Source organism: Hippoglossus hippoglossus, chromosome 5 (genome assembly GCF_009819705.1).
Source record: "Hippoglossus hippoglossus isolate fHipHip1 chromosome 5, fHipHip1.pri, whole genome shotgun sequence".
In the NCBI taxonomy this organism is placed as follows: domain Eukaryota; kingdom Metazoa; phylum Chordata; class Actinopteri; order Pleuronectiformes; family Pleuronectidae; genus Hippoglossus; species Hippoglossus hippoglossus.
This window is the reverse complement of record NC_047155.1, coordinates 1,909,579-1,923,647: the sequence shown is the minus strand read 5'-3', so window position 1 is coordinate 1,923,647 and position 14,069 is coordinate 1,909,579. Positions and strand designations below refer to the sequence as shown.

Here is a 14,069-nt window from a genome sequence, read left to right as displayed (position 1 = left end):
GCTGCACACCAGCAACAATGGATTATGTGTCGTTACTCAGGTCCAGCACTCCTGACATCCTCAGACAGAACCCAGCTGGAGACGCAGATGCTGAGACTCCCAGTGCAGCTCTGAGGCAAAACCCCGTCAGTGAGCAGGTAGAGTCCTGAATTCATCCAATCACATAAACACTGAGTTAATGGTTCGTCCACTTTCACGTCCGTCACATGTTCGAAACCTCATCAACACGTCCCCCCCCCCCTGCTGTCTTCAACCGATCCTCTAACATTACGACGCTTTGGGCAGTAAGTTCGTGTCACGGGGCCTCGTTAGGAGGTTTCTTATCACGCTGCAGCCTCATAGTCAATCATAGACTTTAAGAGGGTTCTCACTGAGGAAATCTAGGGGGCCCCTCTCTGCTCGGGGCCCCAGTATGTTGCCACTATTGTCTTGTCACGCCCCTGCAGACTGCCCCCTGGCACCTCCTCTGTCCTGGACCTGTTCCTGCACTGATTTGTTTTTTTACTGGTGGTCGACATGTTTTAGACCAGAATGAGAGTTGTTTTGTTTGATAATATGTTCTTCCCTTACTTCTCATCTCCGTAAATCTCTTCTTCTTTTCCTCTGAGGTTTTGTCATCTTCTCTCATCAGGATCCATCTGACCCTCTTGTTTCTTCATTTCTCTTCCAGGACTCCCCAGGTTCTGAGTCCTACTCCTCCCCAGCCTCACCCACTCTCCCAATCCAGCCCCCAGCGGCAGCACCGACCTCGACTATGAAGACGGCTCCGACGCCGGGGAGGTCGTGTGCGAGCGGCGCCCAGCGCAGGGCCCAGGCCCTCAGGCTGGGGGCCCTGATCGCAGAGCTGGAGAAAACGTTACAGAACCAGAGTCTGTCGGAGAAAGAGCTGAGAGCGCTGGACCACCAGATCCTGCACCTGGCGACCATACTGAAGGTACCTGGGCACGTTTATACAGAAACCTGCTTCTTGTTGTGATTCTTCATCAATGTGTCCTCGTGTTCTCCGTCAGAACGACCTCTCCCTGTTGAGAAGCTCATCCTCTGAGGAGACGCTGGCCGTCGAGGAAGTCCTGGGCAGCTTTGACTTCCTGTCACATGACTTCAATGCAGATGATGACACTTCCTGTCGGGGCAGCCTGAGACTCAAAGACAGTGGGTGAGTTTTCAGACCGAGAGAAGGAATTCATCTGAAATTCCCTCAAACAACTTCTGGTTATTTCTGTCCGGCAGCATCAGCTCCTTCCGGCAGAGCACGCTGAGGAGCCGCGGCCTCCTCTCCCACCACAGCCAATCAGCTTCTGAGGAAGAGTTGGTTATTGCCCCACTGACTTCTGGGAACTGGGGTCTTGACCAAGCTCTGGAGACTCACCTGGATATTTGCCTCATCCTGCTACAGGTACAAGATGTTCACGAGTCATCAGAGGTTTGTTTTTGGATTCGTGTTCATATCTCATCTGGAATTATACAGAAAAAAATCATTAGACATGTTTGTACTTACAGAAATTCTCAGTTACTTCATTTTGAGATTCATCATCTCGTTCTTCTTGATCCAACTCCTCAGATGACAAGAGCGACTGACTTCAGCCTGTCGAGGACGGACCTGCTGGAGGAGACGTCTCTTCAGGCCGACGTCCTGGACCGAGTCAGCGGTCTGCTGCTGGAGAAGAACGACCACATCTCTGCTCGGGACGGTCAGTGGAGCATCTGTCTCATCTGTCTTTCTCACCACGTATCAGTGATGTTCACGTGTAAATGAAGGAAACATTTTCATTCTCCTCCTCCTGCTCCTGCTCTCCTCACCCCTCTTCAGTCCTCCCTACGGCCCAGAGAACGAGGGATGTGTTGTTGTTCTGGGAGGATTGTGTGAACGACAGCAGCTCCCTGTTCTGCTGCGACTCCAACAGCTTCATCAGGACGCTGAAGAAACGCTACACGCACAAGGTGAAGGCCAAGCAGCCCGGCCAATCAGAGAAAGGTAGATAAGCACTCTTCTTTTGGTGGACGTCGGCTCGTGGACACGACGCAGCTGAAACCCTGTCCCCCTCCTGTGCAGTGTTCTCTCAGCTCCTGCAGCAGGTGCAGGCGTCCTGTCGCACGGTGCCCGGCCCTCGGTCGCTCTGCAGCCCCGACAGAGTCACCGTCTTCCAGCTGTCGGTGTATCTGCAGCGCTGGAGCGTCCAGGAGCTGGGAGAGCACATCTCCCGCCTCTCCAAGGAAGGTACAATTACTATGAAGTACCACGAAGACGTTGTTTTAAAGTGTCGTGTATTCTAATAAAAGTAAATTAAAGGGTTGGTCCACTGGAGTCCAATCATGCAGGTAGTTATGGAAAAGATAACAACAGTGCTAATATATATATATATATGTATTCTATTGCATGAGCGCCCATCTTCACTAAGGGCTTAAAACAAACAGGCAAACAAAGCAGAGGACAGATTAGAGGATTGATTTTGAAATCCAAAAACTGCCGAGGGATGTTTTGTGTCACTTCCTCTGCAGCAAATGACGATCTCCATTGGACACTTCAGAGACAAAGCTGCAAACACAAGTTCTCACACTCTTCTGCTCATTTTCTTCAGGTTCCTCCTCCTGCTTTTATTTTGTAATTAGAGACCATGGGGCAAGAGACACGTTGTTTAGAAACTAAATCAGTCAGAGTTATTTCTGGGATCACAAGAGACAGGTGTCCACAGTTTGTGTTCATAGAAATGTACAAATGTTTGTGTATTTATGTGTGTATATACAGTGTGTGTGTGTGTGTGTGTGTGTCTGCTGGTATCAGTTGTGTGTTTGAGGAATGTCGCTGCGGTTCCCCTACAGAGCTTGAGAATCTGAGAACGTTCCAGAAATTCCAGCATATTAAAAGGAATCTGGACCATCTGTCAACGTTAGTGCCAAACGGTCACGCCAAACAAACTGTGCATGTGTGTGTGTGTGTGTGTGTGTGTGTGTGTGTGTGTGTGTGTGTGTGTGTGTGTGTGTGTGTGCGTGTGTGTGTGTGTCCCCTTGAAGGCTCTTTAAAGTTTCAACAGCCCCATGATTCATCTAATTACTAAAATATGTTCAGATATAAAGACAGAAAAAACACTTCCTTCCTTCCTTCCTTCCTTCCTTCCTTCCTTCCTTCCTTCCCTCCTTCCTGCCTTCCTTCCCTCCTTTCTTCCTCACGCAGCCTCAGTTTCCTTACGTCTGCTGTTTATTAAACTGATGAACTACATCTACCTGGCGCAGCACCGCTCATATAAAACTGCTAAAACAACAGGTTTCTGCTCACAGGTCGATCTTCGAGTCTGAGATCAATCTTGGCGTTTGTTTTAACAGCACTTTGAACCCCAGGCGGGCGGAGTTCACTGCCCAGACCGTGCCAGGAAAATAGAATAAATTGTGATTAACTTTTCTCAGATGCAAAAGCTGCCATTACGCCAAATGCTCTTACATAAATAACAACACACAGCTGTTACTGAGCGGCACAGCGAGAACCAGGTCTTGGTTTTACACCAAGTGTGAATAGAAATGTGCAGGAGCATGAAGAGGGGAAATAAACATGTGTTTTTACTGTATTTGCCCTAATGCAGATTTTTAGCTGTATATAAATCAAACTTTCCAGGTCCTAAACTTTAACCTCTTTTCAAGGTCAAGAATTGACCTTGAAAATCTATTTTTCAGACAAACTTCACAAAAAGTCCTTAACGCATCTGCTGCTCTGATAAAGATCATGTGACTAAGACCGAGAGGATGACATGTTTTTTTCTCGCTGTTGTGTTTCAGAGTACTTCCTGTCGGCCCTGAGGAGCCCCAAACGGCGGCGAGCTTTAAACAAACTGAGGGGGCGGGGCATCGCAGAGCTCTTCCCACTGGGATGCACGCTGCAGACCCTCGCCGCCCTGCAGATCGACCCCAACCACAAAGTCTGCAAAGCTGCTGCCAGCTGCCTCTGCAGAGCTGCAGGCTGCAAGGCCTTCAGGAGCAAGGTACAGGAAGCTGTCCCAGGACATGTTGTTGTACGCTGGTAGAAATCCTCCAAATCCTGAATCTCTTTTTTCCAAGGTCAAGAAATTATAAATCTGCTAATAGGAAATTTACAGATGAGAAAAACACTGCTGTGCAATTCAGTAGTTGAAATTAATGAAGGTTAGTTAGTGGTAGAAACCAAATGTCCTGCTGACCTCTGAGTAAACGGTTTCTATCATACAGGGAGAAGTGGACAATTAGAATCTCACTCAGACTTCATCCACACTTCTACGTTTTCGCTTCAACTCTGCCTCAGTGGATCTGCACCAAAATTCCACTCACTCATAAATATCAGAACCCTAAACATGCCGGATCCAGATTTATGAAAGAAAACATGAAACACTCCTAGATCTGCCCCCCTGATCCGTATCTGCACCAGAATGAATTGACTTCTTCCCTGACACACTTCTTCCCTTCACACTACACCCTTCCACCAGGTTTCATGGAAATCTGTTCAGTAGTTTTCTGTTTAATCGAAATATCCAACAAACCCAGATAAAGACATAACCTCCTTGGCCGAGGTAATAACATATGTGTAGAAGAGCTTATCTGTGGGTTTCACGCCTGAAACAAACCAACACGTCTGTCACGTCTCTGCTGTTCTTCCTCTCCAGGCGCTGGTTTACTACACAGAGAGTTTGAAAAGCACTGAGGTTCAAATCCAACATGGCTCCTGTCTGGCTCTGAAGTGCCTCAGGGTGAGAGACGCACATTTTACAAACTGTCTGCAGACACACACACAGACGTGTAGTGTTTTGATCACTGTCTGGTGTGTGTGTGTGTGTGTGTGTGTGTGTGTGTGTGTGTGTGTGTGTGCCAGGCGACAGAGTGTGTGGACCACATAGCAGATTTGTGGAGATCGGCGGATGAAGATCTCCGCGGCGCTGCCAGACAGACCGTCCTCTCGTTTGGTGAAAACAATGAATCCCTCTTCATTCAGCAGCTGAATGGTTTCTATTGGATCATGTTTAAGTTGTTTCCTTGTCTGCAGGTAAGAAGGGCTTCTCGGCCTTCCAGAGGATGGAGCAGCTGTACACGGAGATGCAGGAGGAGGCTTTTCAGAACCAAGAGACTGAGATCACGATTCTATAGGAAACTGTTTTTATTTTAAAAACAAAAGATGAAACATGAAGAATCTCAACGATCCTGAGTTTCAGGACGAGAGACGAGAGGTTTGTGTCTGAGCTGGATGAAGTTTATGAGCCTGCACTGAAGGACTAAGCCTCTTATTCTGAAAAACCTTCATAATAAAGGTGATGTGAGCAGAGGAAGAGCTGATGATGGACGGATCGACAGAAAAGTCACTTTTACTGGGACTTGATTTCAGTCAAATATGAAAAATTATGTTCAAAAATAAAAAAAATTCCGTTGTGTTACAATCTACTTACGTTTTTTAACCAGATAAGAAAATGATTCCTGCTTATGCAGAGTTGGGACCATTTTTTTAACAGTGGAGTGTCAGAGCCATGTTGGCAAAAAAATCTGAGATTTCACGAATAAAGAATAAATTTGTATTATTACAAGACTTAAAACTTTATTCTAACACTTTTACGACAATATTCTAGTAATATTAGGTCTTAATTCGCAATACAACTTTATTATTGTGATTCTACAATTTCATTTTTGTACTATAAGAACTTTATTTCCGTAATATTCAAATTGTGTATTGTAATATAAACAACTTTATTCTGCATAATAATATGACTTTATCATGGAGAGCTCAGATTTTTTTCCCCTTTAAGTCGTCCTAATACTCGACTGTAAATCTCTATGGTTGTTTCACTGGATTTTATTTTCACATTGTGTCACAAATGTGTGTTTGAGGGAAATAATGTACAAACAAATCCAAACCATCCTGTGAAGATTAAATCCTGAGGGACAGAATAAATCCTCCGTCGCAGCAGCAGCAGTGTTCACACCTGCGGCAGTTTGTGTTCACTGTCTTTTCCAGTGGAGGAAACAAAATGGCAGCTGAAAGGTTTTCGATGCCGGAGGATTATTGCACCAACGTCTGCGTCCCGCAGTCCAAACAGCGTTTAAGAGGATTTACTCCTCTTTTGTAAATCTGTGGTTATCTGGCTGCAGCTGCTGCAGGTGAAGAGCTGCGGAACGAGTGGAGTTTGATTTGAGATACAAACACAGGGGACATTTACACTAAGGACAAATGATTTTGTCTTAATCTCCTTTTTCAAGCATAATTTGTAAAATAATTTTAGTCTCAATAAACAAGTTTGCTACCAACTATGGTTCAGAGCCAAAAATCAGGATACAAATATTGTCACTTATCGATATTTAAACCTCATGAACTGTGTTTCTCCAGAAAAAAGAAAACTGAGACACAGAGGCAGGTGCTGCCCTCTGCTGGCTGCTCAGGGAACCAGATGTTTGGGAGGGGCCCTGACCTCTGGATGCTTTGTCTCACCACACATCAGACTGAGGTCAAACTGACCCGGGACCTGAGATATTTACAGACTGTTTGTCGGGTCAATAAAGTGTCGTGGGAAGACGACGGCAGAGTTTTATATCTGGAGGAAGTCGTGGAGTCTGCGTCACTGTTTGAGTGCACGAGAAACGTTACTACAAAAAACTTCACTACGCTTAAATCATTATTTATGTTGCAGAAATGAAGCAGGATCTAAATGTTCAGCAGTTCAGTTGTTTTGTCTTCGTCCTGCAGGAACACACTTACTTATTCTTAATTGGTATATGTCCTTCTTTGTGGAATTGAGATGAGGAGATGAAATAAGGAGATGAGGAGATAAGATGGAAATGATGGGTGTTGCTGGCACAGAGGAATAAAAAGTAGAAAGTAAAAGTAAAAATACTACAGTGTAGAAACACTGCACTCCTATGAGTAGAAATACAAAAGTATTACCAGCCAAATGTACTTTAAGTACCAAAAGTAAAAAACACTTGTTATGCACAGTGACTCATTTCTGAATATCTTCTTGTAGTTTTTTTTCGGTTTGGATCTAAAAAACTCAGATTTTGACCATGATGATGCTCAAGCTGTATTTTGGCACAAAGATGTGCGTCTGTGATAAATCATTCTGTCGTCGTGGAAACACACGAGACTTCCTGAGCGGCTGCAGCAGGATGAAGATATTAATTATCAGGAGCTGAGTGACGATGGTGGAACAGGTTTGTTTGTCCTTGTGTTGCATCATCATCTGAAACACACCCAGCTCCAGTGCAGTTTCATATCGTTTCCTCGTCTTGTATCATTTTGACCTGCTGTCATGACGCCATACTGTCCTAATATATATTTAATGTCCCATTTATACTTTCTAATACCATAGAATGTGAAGTAATACCATTTTATTATTGGCTTGTATGACGGAGACAATCTATTACTGCATTTCTTCTTCCGAGTTACATGTAGAAACGATTGATACGATTTCTTAATTAATTCATGTTTTTGCTTAAATTTACTTGTCTAATTATGAGACATTTGTTTTGAAAGATATTTAATTTTATGGTTTTTCTATGGGAATTTCTTTAGTTACTTTCAAATTAATTCCACCGTAGAGTAAATAAGTAGAAAGTATTTCAATTTACTACAACCAGCCACATTTCAGGACAATTCAACTCCTTAGCTACATTCATTTGATAGTTGAAGTTTCTAAATCTTATAAATTATGAAGCACTGATATTAATTTAAATACCAAATACTGTTTACAATTACACATGAAATGATTAATTGATTAACTGAGTGTTAACTATTAAAAAACAGATTAATCAATTTATGAAAAAGAGAAAGTTTTATCGCTCCAGGTTGTGAAGTGAGAATTTAAGCTTTTTGTCTGACTTCAAATGATTTTCTGATGAAAACAAATAGAGAAAATAATCAGGATTTTACTCAAATAATTTAAGACCAAACTCATCGAAAGAATAATTTAAAGAAACCCGATAACAAACTCAACTTATCACAGTTTAAACATGTTGAGAGGAAAAAACTTTATTTAAATTAAAACCAAAGCAATCAGGTAGCAGTGAGCATGATGTGCACTGCTACACAAGGCTACACACACACACACACACCATTAGGTACACAGTATAAACACCGTAGCCTGTGTCCAACAGGTAATCATAACACTTAGAGCAGTCACACACACACACACACACAGTAAACTTGTTGATAACGGAGTTTCTGCAGCCAGCACTCTGTATTGCTTATTTTTGCTGGAAATACTGCCCCCTGCTGCTTGTTTCCAATGCGTCAACGTGGTTTTTTTTGCGCACATCAGCATGACTTGATCACACAACACACAAACCTTTCATTCACACACTCACACATTCACACACTCACACACACATTCTCACACACACACACATTCTCACACACACACACACACACACAGAGAGATTTTTATACCCTTTGGAAACGTTCGCCATTTTGTTTAAACTCACTAAAATCTGTGTGTGAACTTAATACATGAAACGAAAAAAATAACGTCAACCCATGCGTGATTTAAAAAAAAAAAAAAAAAACACCAAAAAGAACAAATAAAGATCAAATCGTAAGTCTGGCGGATCGGGGACGTTCCCTCGAAGGCGGGAGGAGTAAGATGAGCGGAGGAGCAGCTGCAGTGCACGCTGGGTAATAACGACGGGACAGTTCCTCAGCATTATTACGCCGTCTGAGTTGTGTGTGTACGTGTGTGTGTGTGGCAATGCGGCAAAGGAGGAATTATTCACAGCAGAGTTATTGATTGTCCAGTGTTCCGTGTGCTCTCCTTGTGAAGGGTAGCATTACGTGTGCAGAGAGAGTTGGGAAAGGTTGGACTCTGAGAGGCAGGCCGACTCCACCAGGTACAGAAAGCTTGCGGACAACTGTGAGGACTGAGCGTGAAAACTCGAATCGCCTGAGCTCCGTCTGGAGATTTCATCGGGGTCAGGCGGACTGAGGCCGTCGAATCCTTCTCAAACAACGACCCTGCAGGTTTTTGGAGAAGTTCTGGTTGAAGTAGAGAGGAAGCAGAAAACTGAAACCTGAAACACAGCGGCCACAATGACCCCTGTGTCACCTGTGGTGTATTTATGTATTTTTATTTATATATATATATATATTTATTTATTAATATCGTCTGGTTTTCATTCAAATGCTGGAATGAAAGATTCAGAAAATAAAATGTTTCTCTCCTCAAGTCAACACGTGTCCGTGTGTACGTGTCTGCACATTTCAAGTTTCTACGCTGCCGTCTCTCGTCCACCACGTCTCCTCCGATGTAGCTTCTCCCTCCTCTCCTCCGACCACCTCAGATTTAAGTCACTTTCTCTTGACAGCATAAAAAAACAACCCCCCCCCCCCCACAGCCTCTGTGACAGTGTTCTGTATTTTCAGCAGAACAACCCTCCAGCCTCCATTCAGCGCCACCTCCTCACCACTCTCCGACCCCCAAAAGTGTGGTCCGTCCCCTCTTATATCATGGCAGTATCATTCTACAGTAAAGCCTCATCACCATTCACCCTCCCCCCCCCGATATCTCTCCCCGTCTTTACCCTCCTAGGTTCCGACTATGGCTGGGTCGTGGGCAGCGTCCGGCAGCGCGGCGTCCTGGCAGTGGTACAGGAAGCAGTTGCCCCAGCAGCTATAGCAGATGAGGAAAAGGGCAGCGAGGAAGACCAAGGCGCAGATGGTGCACGGCTTCCTCTCCAGCAGGAAGCTGAGCAGGTAGAAGCCCATGAACATGGAGTGGTTGAACCACAGCGCTGGGTTGAGCGGTTTGGGGATGAGCAGCACGGGGAGCAGCCACTGTAGACAATACATCGTCTCTCTTTGTTGAAGGACGTTGGCAGAGGATCTTCTGTGGCGCGAGCACCGTTCACTCACAGGTTGTTAGAAGGATGTGGTGGGGGGGGGGGGGGGGGGGGGGGGGGGTCAGCCCTACGCAGATGGTACGATGTGGAGGAGTCGTTCTATCTGACTGAGCTGCAGTGATGCAGGGACCGGTCGAGGAAGTCAGAGGCTGCGGTCGTCAAGTCATCCCTGGAAACAGCAGAGGACAGAGAAGTCAAACGACCGAGGAGGTCAACATTTTAATAGTCTCTTCAAACCAGAGCTGAAATAAATATCATTATCAACTATTAATTGTTTGCTCCATAAAGTGCAAGAAAGATCCACGATGGCATATGGGCAAGAATTTGCAGCAAACGCTCATAAGTGAGAGGATGGGAAAAAGTTTAATGACGATAGATAATGAAACCAATTACTTCTCCATTCATTATGGAATTGACTGCATCAGCTACAGTTCAAACATCTTTTCTGTGACTGTATTAGAATGTTTATTCTAACTTTAAATACAGAGAGTGAAAGAAGCTACGTGTATTATTCAACTCATCCATAAGCATCTTCACATTCTACAGATGAAAACCTGATCAAATAGTTTAGTTCTGAGCTGAAACAATTTGTCAATTAGAAAATAAGTTAGAAATTCTATCATGATTATTGTTCCAAGTTGTTTTAAAGCAAAAACACTAAAACATTCTCTGGTTTCAGCTTTGTAATTTGTGAAAAGGTCAACTGGTCGATGTTTTACACTGCAGCAACATGTAATTCGCATCATCTGCCTTAACTTGTGATATAGTTTAACATGATCCTCGTTCCTTTAGCAGTGATTCGTCCCCGTAGAAGAAGCATTTGTCCACGTTAGACATTAATACAAACTGTATAGTGGCTTTTAAAATACGCAGGTGTTTACAGGACATGTTTCTCTCGACATGCAGGATAACGTTGCTGTCTCTCTTGGACTCGGACAGTTGGGACTAATCATTGTCTCTCACACTTCAGGAAACATTTAACCAACTATTTGCATGGGTAACTTCCTTGTCAGGGCCTGGTTGCTGCAGACTAGCCTCTCAGCTAACGTCACTACCTGCTGTCGCGTGGACACATGACGTGTGGGAGAAGAAACTAATCACACGCAGGTGATTGTTGAATCTAATTCTGACTGAAGAGACGAACCAGCATCGGCCTGAGTTCGAATCTGCATCAACAAAGTGCGGAAGTGACCGAAGGACGGAAAGTTAAGTGACTGGGAACAGCTGCAGCTTTTTCCTGCCTCACTCTCGATGCTAACACACTAACTACAGCTAACTAGCTCGTTGTTCACTAGCAGCTAGTTAACACTGACGTTGTGCCACGGCTAGCTGGAGCTAACAGCTAACTCACGCAAACAGCAGAACACGCAGTTGGGTTCTTTACGGACAGATCTTGATGCTAATTGAAAGGTGCGTCTAATGCTAACCTGTGTTCACAACCGAGCCCCATTCAAACTATAGCGCTGCACCGTTTACCAGCAGAGAAACTGGGGTTAGAGGCAAGTGGAGCCACGAATCACTTCGGTAACGAGTGTAAAAGAATAAAACCCTTTAATTAACAGGATATTTGCCGGTAATTTGGTGGGACTTCCAGTCGCGGTGGGCGGCACCAGTCGTTAGCAGTGGGAGCTAGCTCTAAAAGTAGAAGCTTTTCAAACACATGGCCTCCGTGGTTCCGCTCGTTGATTGAGACTCAGACATCTCGGCGTTTAAACCCTTCATCTCCAGCACGTGCACACGAACGCACGCACACACCCCGCCACGTTTGTCTTGACTGTTTCCTCCGTGGACCAGAGAACAACACGTACCGGAGGCTAGCTAGCTAATTAGCTTGAAAACACAACAAAAGATTGTCACCGGTGTTTTCGAGGCATTAAGAGTCAAACTCGCGGCTGTTCGGCTTCAGAAACGTCCCAGATTGATGTGCAGCGTCCGTGTGGGGGTTGAAATGTCAACTGACCTGACTCCTGTCGGGCTCATTCTACCACAACTGACTGCGTACGTAGCTGCTAACCACCGACAAGCTAACAGGCATTAGCACTGGCGCGGAGGGACCCCTGGTGCAAAGAGGTTTAGGAGGCTGAGATCTGCCTGAATGAATTTATCTTTACTTGTGCATCAGACAGAAAATCCTGCAGATTGTTTCCACTTTTTCTCAACTCCAGGTTAAAAACACACTTACTGTATTACTGCCATAAGAATATATAGTATAGTAATTGTATTATTACTATATGAACTAATGCAGTATCTGCATGAAGATGTTTCTCACTCAAACAGCTCTAGGTTTAAAATAAAGTACAAAGAAATGTTGTTCACAAGGTGCAGGGACACTGTTCCCTTATTTGGTCACTTAATTAGGGCCCGAGCACCGACAGTGGGCCCTATTGAAATTGACAGGATTATTATTATTATTATTATTTTTCAGGCAAAAGAAGGGGCTTTTTGAGGGCTTCAACGTGCTCAAATCGTTACCAAAGTTTGCAGAAAGTTAGAAAGTGGTGAAAATGTACGTATTCTGGAGTATTTAGAAATGGGCGTGGCAAAATGGCTCAACATCGCCACCTGGAACGCAATCAATAGATTTAAGTCACAGTTATGATATGAACTGGTCAGGCAGGGTGTCGTCTAACACGTCTCATCCCCACAACAGCCACATAGTTTCCTCCACCAAGCAGGTTATGTTTCACCCCTGTCTGTAAATTGGTTGGCTATAAACAAGATTACCCAAAAACTACGGGCCGGATTACCACGAGACTTGGTGAACAGATGTGGTATGTATCAGGTAAGAACCCATTACATTTCTATGATGGACATCTGGAGAGCACATCACCCAGACAAGAAACAATTTACTTCTTTCTCATCTCGACACCAAACATACTCCACTTTTTACTGGGGGGTCAGCAGAAGGACATTTGCGTTCACATATACAGCTCCTCTGGAGAAGGTCCTGAGGTTCTCCAGAGTTCTGTGCATGTCTGAAAGCAGCTTTAGACCGTAAACAACTCAACGACACAAACACTAACTATAATTTATTGCTTTTAATACATCCTCACCTTCCGGAGGCACAACCTTTTTACGGCAGACAACTGTAAAAAGAAAACATTCTTACATCAGATCGTTGGATAAATGGAAATACACGTTTTAGATTAAAAGTATGAATACAAAGAATACAATGGAATAAAACACAGTATCATTAAACTTCATGAATAGGTCTGCCAGGAAATGCTACTCACCGGTGCAGTTAGATGTGTGCACTTCTTGCTATGGAGAAGAAACAAAGGGACAATACAGTGACAACAGGATTTTGGGTCGCATTGTCGGGAGGCGAAGGCGGCACGAAATCTCTCTGTGCAGGAAAAAATCTGGATTATGTTATTGTCCTAGTCTGAGTTCACAGAATAAAGTTTTCACACATGTCTGTTGGTTGCTGGTTGGTTTATCAGCAGCATAACATAACATAATAAAATTTATTTGCACCAAACTTGGAGGAGGGATGGGGTCGCAACATGAGAAGAACTCATTCAATTTTGCAAAAATCAGGACAAAGGGTCAGATCCTTACTTTAACATAACAGATTAAAGAAATCTGCAGTCATATTTAGTGAGTTGATATTTATAAGTGTGCAATTTAGTGCAGCTTAAAATTTTCAAATTTCTTAAAATTATTTGTTCCACAACTGTAGTTTAACTGTAGCCTTTCTAGACACATATTTTGTGTTGCTGTATTATACTGTGTTAAGTTTATTTCTCTTTAGCAGACACACGTAGTTAAGAGTAAAATATATGTTTCATTGGTTTTCATTTCACTCTGTAATCATTTAGGTGATCAGACCACTCCCTTTTTTCTTTAATATGTCTACTATAACAACTAGACAGTCGTGCTGGATGGTCCAGCCTTGGCTGAGGTATAGATTCTGTACCTTCTATTCATAATTCTGAGAATGAAGTTCGTCACCAAACATTTGTGCATAACAAAACAAAAACATTTTTTTTCAGATTAGAGCTGTAATACCTCTGAAAGCCAGTCTCCCCTGTAGATGACCCGTGGGAAGCATTCTGAGGTGATGAAGGTGCTCACGTTCGCACTCCTGACTGTACCATCCTTCCTAAGTCCTTCCTGATCACGAGCACGGAGTGCTAATGACAACATACAAGATGAGCTCAACCATCCTACTGATGAAGTGATAACATATGCATGCCAATACAAGAGTGAAGCCGATAAAATGAACATTTTGCAAG

General features: G+C 43.8%; 2 protein-coding genes across 8 annotated transcripts in view; one reads left to right on the top strand and one right to left on the bottom strand.

Annotated features, from left to right (window-relative positions):
• Positions 1-5,390, top strand: part of ripor3 (RIPOR family member 3) — a 35,527-nt gene extending 30,137 nt beyond the window's left edge. For 5 of the 6 annotated variants that reach the window (XM_034585549.1, XM_034585545.1, XM_034585546.1 and 2 more), the window contains 11 exons: positions 41-137; positions 671-934; positions 1,011-1,156; positions 1,231-1,396; positions 1,562-1,691; positions 1,811-1,975; positions 2,054-2,218; positions 3,769-3,971; positions 4,626-4,709; positions 4,832-4,922; positions 5,003-5,390. In XM_034585549.1, coding sequence (XP_034441440.1) covers positions 41-137; positions 671-934; positions 1,011-1,156; positions 1,231-1,396; positions 1,562-1,691; positions 1,811-1,975; positions 2,054-2,218; positions 3,769-3,971; positions 4,626-4,709; positions 4,832-4,922; positions 5,003-5,103 — 1,612 coding nt within the window. In that variant the 3' untranslated portion in view covers positions 5,104-5,390. Of the gene's footprint in view, positions 1-40; positions 138-670; positions 935-1,010; positions 1,157-1,230; positions 1,397-1,561; positions 1,692-1,810; positions 1,976-2,053; positions 2,219-3,768; positions 4,048-4,625; positions 4,710-4,831; positions 4,923-5,002 lie in introns of those variants that run through there. The other variant, XR_004613847.1, reaches the window with a different exon arrangement.
• Positions 5,391-7,948: 2,558 nt separating this feature from the next.
• blcap (bladder cancer associated protein) lies at positions 7,949-11,895 on the bottom strand. 2 transcript variants are annotated; one of them, XM_034585554.1, is made up of 4 exons: positions 11,792-11,895; positions 9,854-10,000; positions 8,359-9,816; positions 7,949-8,299 (listed from the first exon to the last, which is right to left on the bottom strand). In XM_034585554.1, exon 3 carries the CDS (start codon positions 9,779-9,781, stop codon positions 9,518-9,520), a length of 264 nt encoding a protein of 87 aa, XP_034441445.1. In that variant the 5' UTR covers positions 9,782-9,816; positions 9,854-10,000; positions 11,792-11,895; the 3' UTR covers positions 7,949-8,299; positions 8,359-9,517. The 2 variants fall into 2 exon arrangements, with proteins under 2 accessions (XP_034441445.1, XP_034441446.1); XM_034585555.1 differs by lacking the exon at positions 11,792-11,895 and adding an exon at positions 11,259-11,550 and having other exon boundaries at positions 8,359-10,000.
• Positions 11,896-14,069: the final 2,174 nt, after the last annotated feature.